At 34.6% G+C, this 16,778-nt stretch overlaps 2 protein-coding genes across 2 annotated transcripts; one reads left to right on the forward strand and one right to left on the reverse strand.

Moving 5' to 3' along the window:
* Positions 1–4,664: 4,664 nt before the first annotated feature.
* On the reverse strand, positions 4,665–7,317 carry LOC129309375 (uncharacterized). The gene is made up of 8 exons (XM_054950939.1): positions 7,162–7,317; positions 6,819–6,946; positions 6,528–6,600; positions 5,599–5,681; positions 5,387–5,425; positions 5,204–5,274; positions 5,003–5,117; positions 4,665–4,901 (listed from the first exon to the last, which is right to left on the reverse strand). Exons 1-8 carry the CDS (start codon positions 7,205–7,207, stop codon positions 4,827–4,829), a joined length of 630 nt encoding a protein of 209 aa, XP_054806914.1. The 5' UTR covers positions 7,208–7,317; the 3' UTR covers positions 4,665–4,826.
* Positions 7,318–7,425: 108 nt separating this feature from the next.
* On the forward strand, positions 7,426–9,970 carry LOC129309376 (protein BUNDLE SHEATH DEFECTIVE 2, chloroplastic-like). Its single transcript, XM_054950940.1, has 5 exons — positions 7,426–7,598; positions 7,683–7,780; positions 8,328–8,394; positions 9,097–9,193; positions 9,700–9,970. The coding sequence occupies exons 1-5, from the start codon at positions 7,541–7,543 to the stop codon at positions 9,776–9,778; spliced, it is 399 nt and encodes a 132-aa protein (XP_054806915.1). The 5' UTR covers positions 7,426–7,540; the 3' UTR covers positions 9,779–9,970.
* Positions 9,971–16,778: the final 6,808 nt, after the last annotated feature.

Raw genomic sequence — 16,778 nt, forward strand, 5'->3', positions numbered from 1 at the left:
CTTCCTATGTCTATATCTTTATTGGCTCATACTCCTCCTCCTCCCTAGGCTCCGTTGGGCAATATCAATACAGGCCCATGCATGTCAGCCTTGAGGAACTGGAAAGGGAGTATCAATGAAACCACGTGGCAGAGATTAAGACGTACCTCTTCAACATGAATGATCCCACTATACTAATTTTCATTTCCACTCCCCTCATCCTAATCCTCAATGGACTTCCTTTTAAACTTGTTAGCTTCCTGCATATCAAAGCCTTCCTATGCCTCAATCTTCTATTACTCGAGGTATCTTTACGCAGTCCGCTTTCACTGAAGACGTCATTTCTAAGTTTTGGTTAAGGCAGCTAGGAATTTTTTGTGCCTTATAACTCTTTATTTTAGAGGCAGTATGTTACCAAGTGGCGTAACGAACCTACCCAAACTCTTAGCGACTTTTGTTTTAAAGGAAGCTCTATTATGCTCTCTAATGGCGTTAATGGTGTTAAAGGTAGGCCGTCAGGGCCTATATCCTAGCCCCTTAGTGTCCTTGTGAACAATTCACCTGTTCCTGGCAATGCTAAGTATTTAATGAAGAAGTTGAATTTGCCAAACGGCTCCCCCAGATGGTCCCAGACCACTTTAGATCCATTTGGCTCTATTATTAGTAATCCCCTAGGCTAATGTCTTATCTTGAGGGTCATTTGCTATTCTGCTTCATTGTTTATTAGTCATCAATCTTTGAGCTGCCTGTGGTTTCTCCCAGATAGTCCCAAACTACCTTAAAGTTGTCTGGACTCTTTACACTTTGCCCTTCTAGGCCAATGTCCCATCTTGAAGACCTATTCCTATTAGATCAGCTCGTAGGCTCCTCCAGGCAGTCCCATACTATTCTTAAGCTCTCTTGAGCTATTTCCTCCTTGTTTCAAACATTCCAGGGCCTCCCATCTCTCCACCTACCATCATTTCTCTCGGTCGGGCATTTGTTAGAGTTTATCTCCACCATGTTCACTATGGTGAATGGTGGAAATAGATCCTCATCCATGACCATGGATCCCTCCTTAGTTACTTGAGGACTCCCTTATTGATCCAATCTTGGATGACATTTTTGAAGTCCCAATAGGATTTAATAATGTGACTCTATGAGTGATGGTACTTACAATACTTCTTCCCTCTCTGTTCTTCTTTTCATGGAATCTTATGATTAGTAGGTAAGGAGATGAAGTTCTCTTTGAGAAGAAAATTTAAAATCTCCTTTGTTTTAGTGGTGTCAAAGGTATATTGTATTGAGTTTGACCTTTTGGGAGCCTCCTTGGCCTTCCTTATCAAGGCTGAGCACATGTAATTTCCTACACTTTTTAGTTTTTCCACTGCTAAGTTAAGATCATCGAAGTAAGTTCCTGCCATGGTCCGCTAGCGATAGTCCTCCTCTTCCAGCAACTCCTTGTATCCCCATACTTTGGTTGCTAGCTCATAGAAATCTTGACATTCTATCCCCTAGAATTTCTTTCAAAGCTCTATATCCAGTCCTGCTTGGGCTAGCTTGATGAATTCCATTTCTGGAAGCGGCACATGGCACCTACTCCTCATTCGTTTGAACCTCACCAAGTATTGGTCCACCATCTCCCTAACTTGATAGGTGAGCTTGCAGAGTTCTGTTATGCTGACCTTTGACTTTGCCTTATAAAACTATATGTGGAACTTTGCTCCATTTCTATCTAGCTGATCATTGAGTTGCAGGGCAATGAAGTGTACCATGTGAATGCCAAGCCTGTGAGAGTGTTGGGGAACAACCTCAACTTTAAATTAGCAAAGTTTTCATAGTTGGAAATCTCCCCACATTGGATTGTGAACCTCTCAATGTGCTCCAAGGTTGATTGCATTCTGTCTCTGAGATTAGTATGAGTTTGAGATCCTGTATTCTCGAGGGTATGGGTTGTCCCTGTCCATGTATTCTGGATATAGCTTCAAGAAGGTGGGGCAGCCAATTGGCCTAAGCCCTAATTCATATATATCCTGGATAGCATCCCTCAAGGCCTCCATGTTCACCATTCAGTTAAGAGGCTCATTTTGGCACTTCGAGACTATTGCCATGCCCCTAGGCTGCTCATGCCGGGCTCTTGTAAATAATATAAAGGATTACTTAAAAGATTAGTGTTAGTAAAAATCTGGGGGTTAGGACAGTCCCTTACAAGTAGGCGGCCCTAATGGCCAGTGCCTGCATTAATTCCTACTTGTTGTCCTCTATACGGCCTAGGTTTGAGCCTGCTTCTAGAGGAGCTCTTCTTAATGATGTAGCTATGTTTTTCACGCTATCATGTCAAAACTTGCATCATGATCTGCCGTTGTTCTTTCTCCCTGCATTTTGACATTTCCATGGATAGAGCAAAAAACATTTGGTTCTCTTCCAGCTGCTTATCTATCTAGTCTTGAATTTCCCATAGCACTTCTACCACAGGATCGTTAGATATGATCAGTGAGTTTGCTTGACCACTTTTTAGCTTTGAACCAGGCTTATGCTGTTACTTCCTGTCAACATCGGCACTACATGCTCATGATGTTTAGTCACTTTAATATTAGGTATCAAGTGTTCTGACCCTGTATGTGTAGAGGTCCCTTTTGGTTCATGAGAACCAATACCTGTTTCATCATTCCTTATGTCCTTTCTCATCCTTGCCATCTTTGTTACACAAGTTCCACCGGGCACACGAAAAATTATTCATAGCAAACAACAAATACCAGGCATGCTAGAGACTCTAAGTCTTAATTCATAACAAAAAAGTTCCGAGCTCCCTTACCACAGTTCATTCGGGTGTAAAAGATACACAAGGCTTGGTAGAAAAAGTTTTTTGGTTTTTTATTGAAATGTAAAAGGATTACAAGTCTATATTGAAAATAAACTAACTGTTAAAACTAAAAAGCTAAGAATGCAAAATGCGAGTCTTTGATTGAGTGTTGACTATCCTTCTTCTGTATCCTCATATTCTATTTATAGTGTTAGAGTGGTGGTAGCCTTTCCCTTAAGACCTAGAATGTTCTGCCAAAGAATCAAGAATCTACGAGACTTATGGCACGGTCTTTAATCAGTATTCTCTATTTTTGGCAATTAGCTATCTCATCGAGATACTTGGACATGATGTTCATTGATTCCGAAATCACTTGGGATCCCGAAATCACTTGGGATCGTGTCTTTATGTGCCAACTGTCCATTGTTTGTAACTGGCGAGATTTCGGCATGTTTATTCTATCGTGGCTTTCTATTGAGCTCAGGGCCGGCCCCTTTATTCAGATTGAGCCTGACTCTTCAGTTATTCAATCCATATAGCTTTGTGACCTATCAAGTGACGTTTCATATTTTAGTCCAAACATTATAGAAGCTTTTAGGTGTGATTTTTAGTTATTTTTGTTTGAGATTTGACTTATCTATTCTTTTTAAATATATATCAGATGTCGTGAAATTACATCATTGAGAATGGTAATGATGAATTAGCCTCACATCACATGCCGCTTCAAATAGTTACCGTGTGGCCATTGGACACTTTGTGATATAACGAAACTGCATTAACTTTGAAATTAAAATGAATGGAAATCTATTCATTGTCTGCCTTGTTACGCATGAGTTGAAGTCAAGAATTTGAGTCCTGAGAAGCAACAAATTAACGTAAAACAAGTAATTAAGCTCTTTGTGCCCTGCAACAAATTTGGCTATTTAACTCGCAAGTATGACCCGGGGGTGGGGGGGAGCCAGATTTTTACAAGTATGGATATTCACTTGAAATCATTGTTGTCAAACTTCAAGTTGATTCTACAAATTTATCATTTTTAAGTATCTAACTTATAAAATTATGTTAAATCGCTCATAAATTCAAATTAGATAAAACTCAATTAAACTCACAAGTTGACTCTTTAAGTTTACTATTTTTACGTTTCTGACTTATAAAATTGTGTCGATCTACTCATAAACTCGTTGAGTAAAATACGTATATATTATGTAGAACTTGATTCATGTAGGATTCGTTTCAATGAAAAATAAACATAAAAAACTAATATTAATGAAAAAGAAAACCAAAAATACCAAAAATAAGTTGCTCTATTTTAAAATTTCTATATGGAGTATAATAATTTATGAATGTAGATAGATTTAATTTCAATAATTTATACTTAAAATATATTTAAATTAAATCATGATCATATTTCATATTTTAATTATTTAATAAGATACTTTTAAAGGTTATTTATTAATAAAAACAAACTCTGACGACTTTACAATCCGAGTCCACATTTTAATTTACATCCTTATCACTAGTTTATTTAAACTCACAAGTTTAATAACCTTGGTTGAGATCCTTTGAATATTCACAAAAATTAACAGAGAATGCATTCAGAAAGCTAGATAAATTATTTTAGTTGAGACGCACAGATTCTTCATTCTTCTGTGTCACTTTTTTTTTCCCCTCCTGGTGTGTAGAGAATTTAATTTACATATATATTTAGAAAACTAATGTGGAGAGTGTATTGAAAGAAAGGTAGATAAGGGGGGAAAAAATTGCTTCTCATAATTATAAGATGTCAACCCTAAACAAAGATGATTTTTACATATCACTTATTTTTTCAAAGTCAATTTAATAAATATAGTTTCAATACATTTATTTTTACATTATAATTGTGAGTTCAAACGGGCCCTCCCCATTGGATGTAAATTAAAATTTGTTAACGTACATTATAAAGATGTTCTTACATAAGATAGACATAAAATATAACATCAACCTGTACAGAGTCACTGAATTTAGCATGCCTTAGATTTATAGAATGAATACGATTCCATACGATTCCGAAACAAAAGAACATTCCTTAGGATTCTTTCGGTCCACTGCTTTGGGATGGGCCAGCTCTTTCCACCATAACATCGTAAAGCTGCTTACCATTCTGCTTGGTATAACAAAGCAGCAAGGATCAAATAAAAAGCAAAAAACAAAATCTCAAAACCTTAAAGTAACTCAGTTAAGTTCTGCTTCCAAGCTGCTTACAAAGATTATAGGGAAGAAATGAATTTGTCCCTCAGGCTCTGTTTGTGTCTCCTTGAAGTACACTAAAATAGGAAAGTTAGGCCACCAAAACTCCCAATTAACAAATGTTGAATACCTGAAGCACATCAAGCAGATTAGTTTCTCCTCCTTTTTTGAAATTCTTGGTGTCATTAGTCTTCCATAACTAAATTATGCACTTACTTCCAACGGTTTTTTCCGCCTACGAAGACATTTTCATCTGATTCCTTGAGTTCATCACCTACCCTTACCTCCTGAAACCATAAAGTAATAAAAATAAAAAACCCAGGAAGGGTAAAAATACATTTACAGGAAGTCATAGCAAACAATAACCAGAGTTTTCCGGAAGGTGAGAGAAGAACATACCAGAGCCTCATTATCAAAAACGAATCTAACTCTAGTGGTCTGAGGAAACATAACAAGAGAAACAGTCAGCTTGATTCTTAAAACTGGAAAGAGTAATGCAGCTGAAACATATCCTATTAGAGTATGTACAACCTTGCAGCTTCTCAAGGTTCTCTACCATATCATACTAATTACACCTTGACTACTTAATTACATGGTCAATAATTGACTACCTGGACTAACAGAAGCAAACCGAGGAGACCAGCAGGTATAGCAGGTACCAGGTTATTTGTGTAAGCCAACCCACCAGTTATACCTGATATGATACAACTTAAAGTCATTATCAGTTATTATATAATGAATAACTACACAGACAGGAGTATGGAAAACTTCCATTCTTTCTTCCAATTTTTTTTTTTTTTTGGTAACAAAAGGAAATATAATCAAGTATCATCGAAATGCATCACTGGGTACACATAAGGGGAAGTACTAGACCCTAGCATCCTCATTCAGAATACTCAGTAGTTGCAAATGAATAAAGCTAGCAATTTTCAGGAGCCATATCCTCATACAGAAAACTTCCTTTCCTTTCTAGTTGTAAACATTCACCTGATGACCAATACCCAAAAAGAAGCCAGCATACTGAAGGGGATGAGAGAGAGAGAGACTGTGTGTGTGTGTTAATGAATCAAGCTCGTCCCCTCTAAAATTGTAACCTTTCATCACAACCCCGGGCAAAGAGCTATGACAATGAAGTTCTTCAGTAAGAGGTAAAAGAATAGTTCGCTCACCTCTATACTAGCTGCGTGGCTGCTCATGATTACGAAATTCTAGACGAATTATCCAAGGAGTCATGTGCATCTTTGGTCGACAAGCATTTTATGAAAGTCGATTATCAAGAACAGTTTTACAAAAATTCATGGGTCACCATAGTTAAGTTCATATCTTATTAATGTTCAGATCATGCAAGTATTATTGACTACCATTTTCAATATTCATCTTTCCTGAAGAACAATATGCATCCATGTTTAACTTCAAACACATGAAGTCGTGGACCTATTACTTGTCAGCTAGACTCTCCAAGGTTATAAGGGTTATCATTTTCTTGAAAAGCTTAATGTCTAGTAAGGCACATATAAAACAAGAAAGAACCAGTGTTTACCGAGAAGAACAACTGGAATTCTGTAATCTGGGTCGGGAATTACAGTCTCTCTGCTCTTGACTCTCCTTCCAAGCTGTCAACAAAGAAAATCAACGGCGACAATTAGACTGTACTAAAACCAAAACTACGATGTAAATCGACGTAGGCAATGCTGCTCAGAGCATCCTAATATCGACTTGCTTACATTAGAAAATTATAGAACTATAGGATTTTATTTTAATCAAAATAGTGACTTTTTGTAAATTACTAAATTATATATAACTATATATAGTAGAGGGGTTCGGTAGTAACCAGTGAGGAAATAACAAGACGGCTTCCATGGCCAGTAGCTATCTGTCTTGTCAGAGAATTTGGATTGCACAGTACTTGTCCGCACAACGACGTCTTGATGTCAGTGACATATCCCACATTTTCCTTTTCTAAAACAAACAAATAAGGTATAAGCAATTAGCCCCCAAATCAAACCTTTCTCCATGAACATGGAAGAACAGATCAAATTTCAGTTTGTGTTTCCTATGGAAGAATGATCGCAATTCTTGAATACTTGTAAGATTCAAAAGGAATCCTATAAAATTGATAAAAAAATTAATCGACAAAAGAGATTAAAATAGTATATAAATGTCATTAAGCTTACTCTGCGAGGGAAGAAAGCGATAAACTGACAACAGAGCGCTCGCCATTTCCTTGTGTTTCACGACTGTACGTCCTTGTTTTTTTCGGTTTCTGTGGGTGGAGCACTGGGGGTTGAATATTTTTACGCTAATACCCACTACTTTTGGCCGTAAGAGGTGGAACATTCTGGGGAATTCGGTAATTGTTTAGGGGTATTTTTGGAACAGAAATCTTAACTTGACCCATGGAGAAGACGATGGCCTTATCTTTTTCGACTTATCCTTGTTGCCACTAGGCGGCTAACCGCACACACTTTAGCCTAAGGCTAAGCTTAGCTAATCCGTTCGATATTTTTCTTCTGAGAAGGCAAAGGCTTAAGCAAAAGAAGTTGTTGAAGTCCTATGGCGCACTCTGTATTCTCTACTCCAATTTGTTCCTTGAAATCTTCAAACAGGCCGGGTATTCTTAACTCTCTTAACCTTCTCGAACTTCTTCAATCTCGAACGCGTTGTTATTGGATTTTTTTTTAATTAATTTGAATAGGGATAGTGACCAGCAATTCGGTCGACCGAAAGGCTTTCCAGATAATCGAAGCATGTCAGAATTCTAAAGCTCGCAACTTACAGTCTTTCGAGATCAAGGTGAAATTGATTTCAGCTTCCCACTAACAAACCAGATGCTTATTGAATATTGCTGATATTCAGTTAATAAAGGGGATTCTCTTGTTGGAAAGTGTCTTGCGGAGTTAAGTTTCTGTGTTTATTTAGTGATGCATAGAGGGATGAAGACCGCACAGCGCCCAGCGAATAAACTCTTGCCTTTTATTTTTATTGTTGCTGTGAACAAGAAACTCATAAATAAAGCAAGGAACAATGCTCCAGCTGAATTTATGTTGATCCTTGCGCAGTTAGATAGGAGTCAGTGAATTGGATCATGGTTGTGGTTTATGTTATCTGGGTTAGAGACTGCAAATTAATATGACATTGATTAAGGGTTAATTTGGCACTTTCTTTGGAAGAAGTAGAAAGATAATAAGCAGGCTGAGATTCTATGAGAGGATTTGATGACTGATGTCATCAATACTTGAGATTATTGGCAATGTAACTTGAAGATGTTTTATTTGACGAAGTTTTTGTTATTGGGTTAGCAAATTGTTTTAAAGCACACTCTAATCTCGTTTTAATACAGGCCACTGATGATACTCAAAGTAACACCAAAGTAAAGAGCATCATTTGTTCTAATTGTGAAGGAAATGGTAAGTGGAATATATTGTGTCAATCATTTTTGGAATATTGTCTTTTTAATTGCTCTCTATTGATGGGGTCATATCCTACTAATGCAGTAATATCTCCATGCAATAGAATGCATCACAGCTAGTCTGGTTACCAATATTAGATGGTAAAAAATAGACTCGAGGAAAAGTTGATTACCCTGTGGTTTTTTGCTTGTTGAGAGATTTCATTTGGTAGCTTTTTCTATGAATACTGATATATGCTTAGAAATATTATCACATTGCTTTTATTTATATGTGTAAACTTAGTAGATTTAGTTGTGACTTATCTTTTGCACTGGGTAATTTGAAAATTATCATTTTCTTTAATGTACTCCTATTGCTAGATCTTTACATTGGTGGTGGAGTATTTGGAATAATTACAGCACTTACAGAATCTGATCCTCCTCTGTTTGGTCAGTTTGATTTGACTAGAGATACATTCATGCATCAGCTAGTTACTGCTGATAATGTTGTGTCTACCAAGAGTTTAGTTTGGGAAATTGATTGTTCTTGATGCTCTTTAACATTGTTCTCTGATGCATATTGAGGACTTATGTTTTGCATCTTTAGCCCAAGCACCATCAGTGCTTCCAAATTTCTTAGAGATTTTTGGAGTCCTTTTCCTTCTAGTGGAAACATCGGCATTCAACTAACCATGGTTTTATCCATTGTTTCAATTGCTAGGTGCCGTATTATGTTCTCAGTGCAAAGGAACTGGAGTTAATTCTGTAGATCACTTCAACGGGCAGTTTAAAGCTGGTGGACTATGTTGGCTTTGCAGGTAGCTCAATCAAATGCTCATCTTGTCCTCCCTTAATATTGTCAAGTGCGAGCAAGTCTATCTTGTGCTGTGTGTCATGTTGTATATAATTAAGTCCATAGTGTGATGCCTCCAGAACCATGCATCAGCATGTTACATTGCATGTTAATATGACCATTCACTCATTCTGCTCCTTCGTTTTAATACATGATGCATGTGTAGCTACAGTTCAATATATAATGTATAGCTCGATATGGAATGGTTTCATTTGCTTCTATTAACCAAATCAACCAGTGAAGCAGAGAAGTTGATGATAAGAATATTTGCATCATCTAATGCTTCTCCTTAGTTCTATGCTTCAGTTGCAAATGTTGCATATTGTCCCACTACTCTTAACAAAAAATATAGGCCCGTTTGTGAAGTGACAAATTCAAATTTGAACAAGTGCAAATCTCAGAATATGAAAATATCTCAACAAGTGTTAGTAGCTTTTACCTAAAGCTCTCCAACAAGTATGTGTCTTGCAGGGGTAAGAAACAGGTTTTGTGTGGAGAGTGTAATGGAGCTGGTTTTCTGGGCGGATTCTTGAGTTCATTTGATGATTAAAAGTTGCAAGATTGCCTATAGAGAGAAAAGGTGGATCAAAATGCTCCTCTGTTGATTTTATTTTTTCTTTTTAATATTGCCATGTGTAATTGTGCCTGTAAGAAACAGCTTCTGTTTCCCGGTTTAATATCACTTTGTATTGGTTGATGATTGTGTTTCCATTCAGTGAATACCTGCCAGATTTTTCCATTATTTCCTGCACGTTTGGTTACTGGAATCTTGTCCCAAAGATGGGCAATTTCCGTTCCGTTTGTATCTTAAGCGTGGATGGTTTGCCATTACGGCCATCAAACTTCATTTCCATGGAAAGATGATGGTGTCATTTATATGAGAAAGAAGTCATCTTCCATAATTTCATGGAATGAAGATCCTGTGACACCAAAAACGCAGTCGTGAATGAAAAGCCTTCACATTGGCCTTTGCGTGGCAGCGTCGTCCCTTACTTCGGCATCTCTTCCAATAGCTCCGATGATCCAATGGAGGTCTGAAGGATTGGATCGACGAAGGTCTAACTGAGGTTCAAACAAGTTTGAAAGGTTCTCAATTAACTCAACCATCAGCTTCGGTGTGGGCCGACGGATTTCCCCAACCGATTAAGAGTTCTCATTCCAAACAAAGGGAGAACTGCTAGAGAAAACCTCTTTAGGAGGCAAATTGTGTTGAGGGACCAAGGCAAATTAAAAGACAAGGTGTTTAAATGAATGGATCAAAATGCCCTAGTGTTTATAACCTTGCGCCCAAAACTTGTACATTTGCACTCTAGTTTATAACCTTACACCCAAAGCATGTGCCTCTGCATCTTAAACCTATAAGCTTACATTGACATGAATGCAACACAACAATGGAATCAAACACATCAATCATGTATATCAGTCTTGGAAGGTGTGAAATGATATCAAATTATAACGTCATCCCTATTATTACCAAACATTAAACACTATTATGATAATCAAGATATTTAAATCCCTTAAAAGTAGTTATTATAAAAGGGTTTAAAGAAGATTTAAGAAGTTGGGATCTTAAAAAAATTTTATTTAAAAGCCATTTCAATTCAAACTATAGTTTAAAATAAATTAAACAAGATAATGAAAGTATGGAAATTAAAAAACTTAAAACCAATATCAAACTAAATTTGGAAAACTTTCTAAAAAATGACACAATGTACCGCGGTGCAAGCCTTGACTTGCCGTGGCAAACAATACAAAGGGATTACATTCCCTCTTTGTGTCTTGCGCCACAACGTGCCTGTCAATGCATAGCGACATGCACCTGTTGTCATGATAGTGCTCCTAGCCAACTTTTGGAGCGCGGCAAATCACCATCTGACATTCAATTTGAGCAATTTAAGTGTTCACATATAGCGCTCTTTGAGCCAACTAGTTATTAGCACTAGTATCACACCCAAACACTAAATCAATTGAAAGTTGGACACCCAAAGTACATTTTCTTTCCAAAATAACCACTAAGGTGTCCAAACTCACATATCAACTGCCAATAATTGTGGAACCACTTGACTCAACTCAAATAGGCCACAACCAACCTGTTCATACAATCAAACCACAATAATAACATTCCAAACACAAATTAGCCATTCAAACCATAATTTAGCATAACTCCCAAAAAGTGGTAACAATACTCAACAATCATACACATGGCCAATCAAATCCATGAAGCAACACGAAATAACACTTTACCAATATCTTGACCTCACACTACCATTACAACACAAATACAATGTCCCAAGTCGAGATACCCACAATCTACAACAGAGTTCATGCAAGTGCTCACAAAATAGTATATGATTCCTAAATTGGGATATACATATATCATTCATTACAAAATCAAAAGAAATAAAAGGACTATACAAACACTAGCTAGTCCTTTCGATGCTCAATCACACATTCTTCCCCTTGCCCCTATTGGAGGCTTCACCTATAAAATATAACCACGAGATGAGTTGAGTACTCAGTAACTAAATAGTCTAATCAAACTACTTGTGTGTGAAAACGGACAGTAGGTATGTGAAGTGGCATTAAAAATACATAACAAGATACACCAATATACATATAGTTATAGTATGATATGCATGATCAATACATTACCTTATACCTTTTTATAACTTTCAATTGAATCTGTAGGTTGACAACCCAATAGGACCAAATTCATGTGATTAAATTGGTCCAAGCTCACCATTAGTAAGAGGCAGCCCTGGCAAAGAGTGCCTTCACCACTATAAACTATAAATTTTCTCTATCCACGAACATTAAGGGTGTCGATGCACAATTTATCTCACATAATACTGGGACTTTCAAACAATATAAACTGTGCATCAAAGCCTCCATGGTGCTAGTGTATTAAATGAATTTTCAAACAATATCCTCAATAATACACTAGGGTGAACTCCCACTCTTTCATAATGATCATGCCAAACATATGCTTAATGAACCCATACATAATCATAACATAAAATTTTTGCTAATTCTCATTTCTACTTAAACCATAGAATTTTGCAAGTAATTATACTTAAAATAGCATTGAGCTTTCAAATACTACAACATTAAAAGCATAACTTTTCATTCCATTTCACATAGTTTTAAAGTCATAATCATTTCATGTTAATACTATATCAATACAAAACTAAGGAATTAACCTTAATAACTACCATACAATCATCCAAACGCACAAGAAGAGAGTTTAGACAATCCAGTTATCTCAACCCTTTTTGTCACCAAAAGGATTACTGTGGTCAAACAATGGCTCCACACATGTCCACTAGCAACACAATGCTCGATCAATAGTTAATCTATAAGATTAGACTTTTAATCATCAATTGACACACTAATTACCCCATTTTTAACATAATTTTGGTTACCCAATATAACCTAAAACCTTAATTTAACCCTATCAATTCTCCCAACACACTCCATTAATTCTCTTTGACACCTAAACACTTAAATAACACCACTTCATTATCCACATTGCTCTTAATCTCTCAATTTTTACTTAAAGTTCATCCAAACCCTATCCAAAAACTCCAAATCACTATATAATCCATAAATCTAAATTTAAAGGCCAAATTTAACTCCCCAAGACCATATAAGCCAATGGGTTTAGTTATTACCCAAAAAAAAAAAAAATCAAGTCCCACATTACCCTAAACCTCAAAAATTTGCATAAAGGGAGAGGAAGAATGTAAAAGGCTTACCCAAAGATAAATTTTGCTTCAAATGGTTCAAAACTAATCTCAAGGTCAAGCCTTAGTGGTCATCGGTCATTTTCTATTGCCTCCTTGCATTTACTCTTATCTTACTTCTAATTTTCAGTCTGACTCGCGAGTCTAATATGTGCAAATTTTGAGCATGCATCACAGTGCATGGCACATAAAGTCTCACACACATTTCGAACCTCTCTTCGTGCCACAGCTTGCTCAAACTTCGACATAGATCTCTTCTAAAGCTATCCGATAATCCAAAGACCATATTAGTTCTTCAAAAACATCATTAATTAATAATTCACCTTATTTAATCAAAATACCTCTTAAACACTGAAAATTCCAAGAATTAAAATCTAGAATTTTACATAACGACTTAAAACATGGACTTCCTTGAAAATTTAGCCCTCTCTTCATGCTTAAATTCTTTCCTATACAATCTCATTTCAATCCAACTCAATCACCACCACCAACAGCAATAATAACATCCATAATCTTAAAAAAAAAAAGGAAGATTATGAGGATTCTCAAGTACTTACAAATTACCACAAAGTCTTCAACATTAAATTTAAAGTAAAACTACAAACAGAAACTAGTAACAAAACAAAGAAAGTAATTAAGTAAGTTATCTTCCACTAGTTTCATTAGTTCAATAGTCCTAGTTTAGTTTACCTAATTGACTCAATTATGTCAATGTGCATAATATTATCAACTACCCTATTGAATAAGATGTTCACTTTTAAAACAAAAACAAGAACAACAATACCGTTCAGGTTCTTCCTTTTAGACATTTTATCAAATACCTTAAGTGTGTAATATCCAAACAATAAATCTAAACTCTAATATCCTCTAAATCTTATCCCAACATTTGATGTGAAGTCATAAACACACAGAATGTACAAAAATAGAGAAAAGCCAAACAAGAGCAGAAAAAGCTTACAATTGATTTGAAGTTGAAATGCCCAAGCTATTGTCACACAAAGTCGAAGACATGAAGTGAAGTCGAAGACACTTTTGGTTCTAGGTTTTAAGTACTAGGGTTTTGGGTTTCGATCAATGCGGTACATTATAGGTTTTGGTCAATTAAAACAGTATGGGGGAGCTGAGCTTCTGAGCTTTGGTTATAGGTTTTTGAAAAAGACGCGCGTGGGGAGATGATTTGCAACTTTGTTCGAAAACTAAAGGAGTTAGGAATTTTAATTTCAAAGAGTATATAGGACAATTCTAAATGGAAATTGTCCTATAAGTTCAACAAATAGAGGACGGTTCCACTGTACAATCATCCTCTATGTGTTTATATTTTAAAATAAAATATATTGTTTTTAAATTCCATAAAACAACATAGGACAACTGCGTAAGCATTAACATATAGGACTGTTCCTTGCCCATCCGTCCTATATATGCTATAACGTTTCTCGCACCAATCGCTCCTCATTCTTATATAGAATGGTTGTATTAATTATTGTTGAAAATCTATTGCAAATCCATAATACAACTTCAACCATCTTCAAAACTTGATCCTCTCTCCTAAATATTTTAATCATTTGGTCCTCATAACTGATCTAATCACTCTCCAATTAGTCTAAGACTCAACAGTCTTTCTTGTATGTATAGTATTCACACTTATAAAATTAACAAACTACTTCATAAGGGACATGTATCAGACACTAGTATAAATGTGTATATTTCATATAATCTTCCTTCCATCAATAAATCACTTTACTACTGAGTGTTAATATATGATGCCTCAACATTGGTAATCTAGGATATTCAAGGCAAAAATTCAGTTGAGAATAAATAAATTATAGGGTTATTTGTGTGGTACTTAATAGAATTTTTAGTTCAAATACCTGCACCTTTTTTCTTCATAATTTTGAGTTAAATGATGTATAATTTGTTTCTTTTATTATTATCAATAATTTTGCTATATATGTATACGCACCTAAATGAGTTACACCGGATGTAAGGATGTATGCGGGAATAGAGTAATGAGCTAAACAATTGGTGGATAAGATATCACTATTAACATATCTTATAGTAAAATTCAAATAAAAAAAATTCAAATGAAAATATCTTATTAACATATATAAAATTGTAAATTATTTTCTAATGAATAATTTAACAAAAGAGAAAAATGAAAATACAAAATAAAGCAAACTATGATTAAACTTTGGCCACTATATATACGTCTATATTTGTTGATGCTGCACTTTCTCAAGTCAAATATAGAATAGAAGAAGCAGAAAAACTTGGCCACTATATATACCAATTGTTAGAATCGAAGAATATATGTTGAAAATGAAGGGTTGAGATGGGAGGATCAGTGGCCCCTCCGTAACTTTTTAATTTTTTTTAATAAAATATAATGGTTATATATTTTTGACCCCTTAAGTTGGCACATTATAAAAGTCTTAAGATACCAGGTGAAATTTTCATTTCAATTCTATAATAGTCTTTTATATATGAATAAATTGTTTTAATAGCTTGAAAATATAGTTATTATAAGATATACTTATTTTCAACAAGATAATATTATAGTTGTTTTTAAAGTATTGATGTTATTTGATTTTACTTTTTTTTTATATTTGATGAAAGAAATTATGAGAATTATTACTAAAAAACTTTGTCAAGCACTACAAAAAAAAGATCCCAATATATATTAAATGATATGTCGTTGATATCCTCCATAACATCACATATCCAAAAGTGAAAAGGTTATGGTTAAGATATGTTATTCTGGAGAAAAAAATAACTTTTTTTTGTAATAACTAAATTATTAAAATTTATTATATGAATGATTTTTACTATGATGTATTTTGATCTCATCGACATAAAGAATTTATAACAATTAAGCATCATTACCATACTAATATATTTATTTACTGAAATTATTAATTGAAAGAATTAAATAATAAATTTAATGAGCAAATAATAGAGTTTTTTTAGGTTAAACATAACTTTTAATCCTAAGGATGCATTTAAGTTATTCAATACTCATGGGGAAGATGAAATCTTCATCAATTTAATGATAATTTATATTAAAAGGAAATTGATAAAAAACTTTTCATAGACATAGTAATTAATTATTCTTATACCATGAAAAAAGTGATGAGTAAAACTTTAAGAATGAAAGCATATATTTATTTTTGTTATATATATATGTAAAATTGAATATAAATATATACAGTGAAATATCTATGTTATGTTAGTAATATATATAGATTTAATTTTTTTTCAATTATCATATATGCTTTGTCATTTTAGCTCTCCTGATAAAATTTTCTAGCTCCACAAATGTTGAAAATAAATATATTATTTTAGAATGTGTCTATGAAGTATGAATATAGAACCAGAGAAATTATCTTGTAATTAATAGACATATTCTAAAATGCGTCTAGAGACATATAACCAACAAATACATCCATTTTCAACCAAGAACCTATGATGAACCGAATCCAATCTATAGTTCAAAATTGGGTTAAGAAAATCAAACGCCAAAGAAAAACCAATGAGAAAACTAGTTAAACTAGTTTAAAACTGGTAAAATTAGATGTGAAAAAAAAATTGAAGATAAACATAGAAATAGTACTTGAAACATCAAAGTTAAATCTATTTACTGGTGATGATAGATGCATGAAACACAATTAAGAGAGAAGAGAGCACAACCCACTTGACCCATTCATTATTCCTGCACAAAGGACATAAAATTGAATTGAAATTAAATAAATAATAAAATATTTGAAAAAAAAATCTGAAATAAAGACCAAAGTTTTTTCTTTTTTTTTTTAG

The sequence above is a fragment of the Prosopis cineraria genome, unplaced genomic scaffold (assembly GCF_029017545.1).
Source record: "Prosopis cineraria cultivar Desert tree isolate PC_DT_omini unplaced genomic scaffold, ASM2901754v1 PC4, whole genome shotgun sequence".
NCBI classification, from domain to species: domain Eukaryota; kingdom Viridiplantae; phylum Streptophyta; class Magnoliopsida; order Fabales; family Fabaceae; genus Prosopis; species Prosopis cineraria.

Excerpts from the sequence above, each read along its gene's own strand:
- LOC129309375 (XM_054950939.1), bottom strand. The coding sequence starts at position 7,207 with ATGGCGAGCGCTCTGTTGTCAGTTTATCGCTTTCTTCCCTCGCAGA. Across the intron at positions 6,947-7,161 it reads TCGCTTTCTTCCCTCGCAGA|AAAAGGAAAATGTGGGATAT; the intron begins GTAAGCTTAATG and ends TGTTTGTTTTAG. Across the intron at positions 5,426-5,598 it reads GTTTGCTTCTGTTAGTCCAG|ACCACTAGAGTTAGATTCGT; the intron begins GTAGTCAATTAT and ends ATGTTTCCTCAG.
- LOC129309376 (XM_054950940.1), top strand. The coding sequence starts at position 7,541 with ATGGCGCACTCTGTATTCTCTACTCCAATTTGTTCCTTGAAATCTTCA. Across the intron at positions 7,599-7,682 it reads GAAATCTTCAAACAGGCCGG|GGATAGTGACCAGCAATTCG; the intron begins GTATTCTTAACT and ends TAATTTGAATAG. Across the intron at positions 7,781-8,327 it reads TACAGTCTTTCGAGATCAAG|GCCACTGATGATACTCAAAG; the intron begins GTGAAATTGATT and ends GTTTTAATACAG.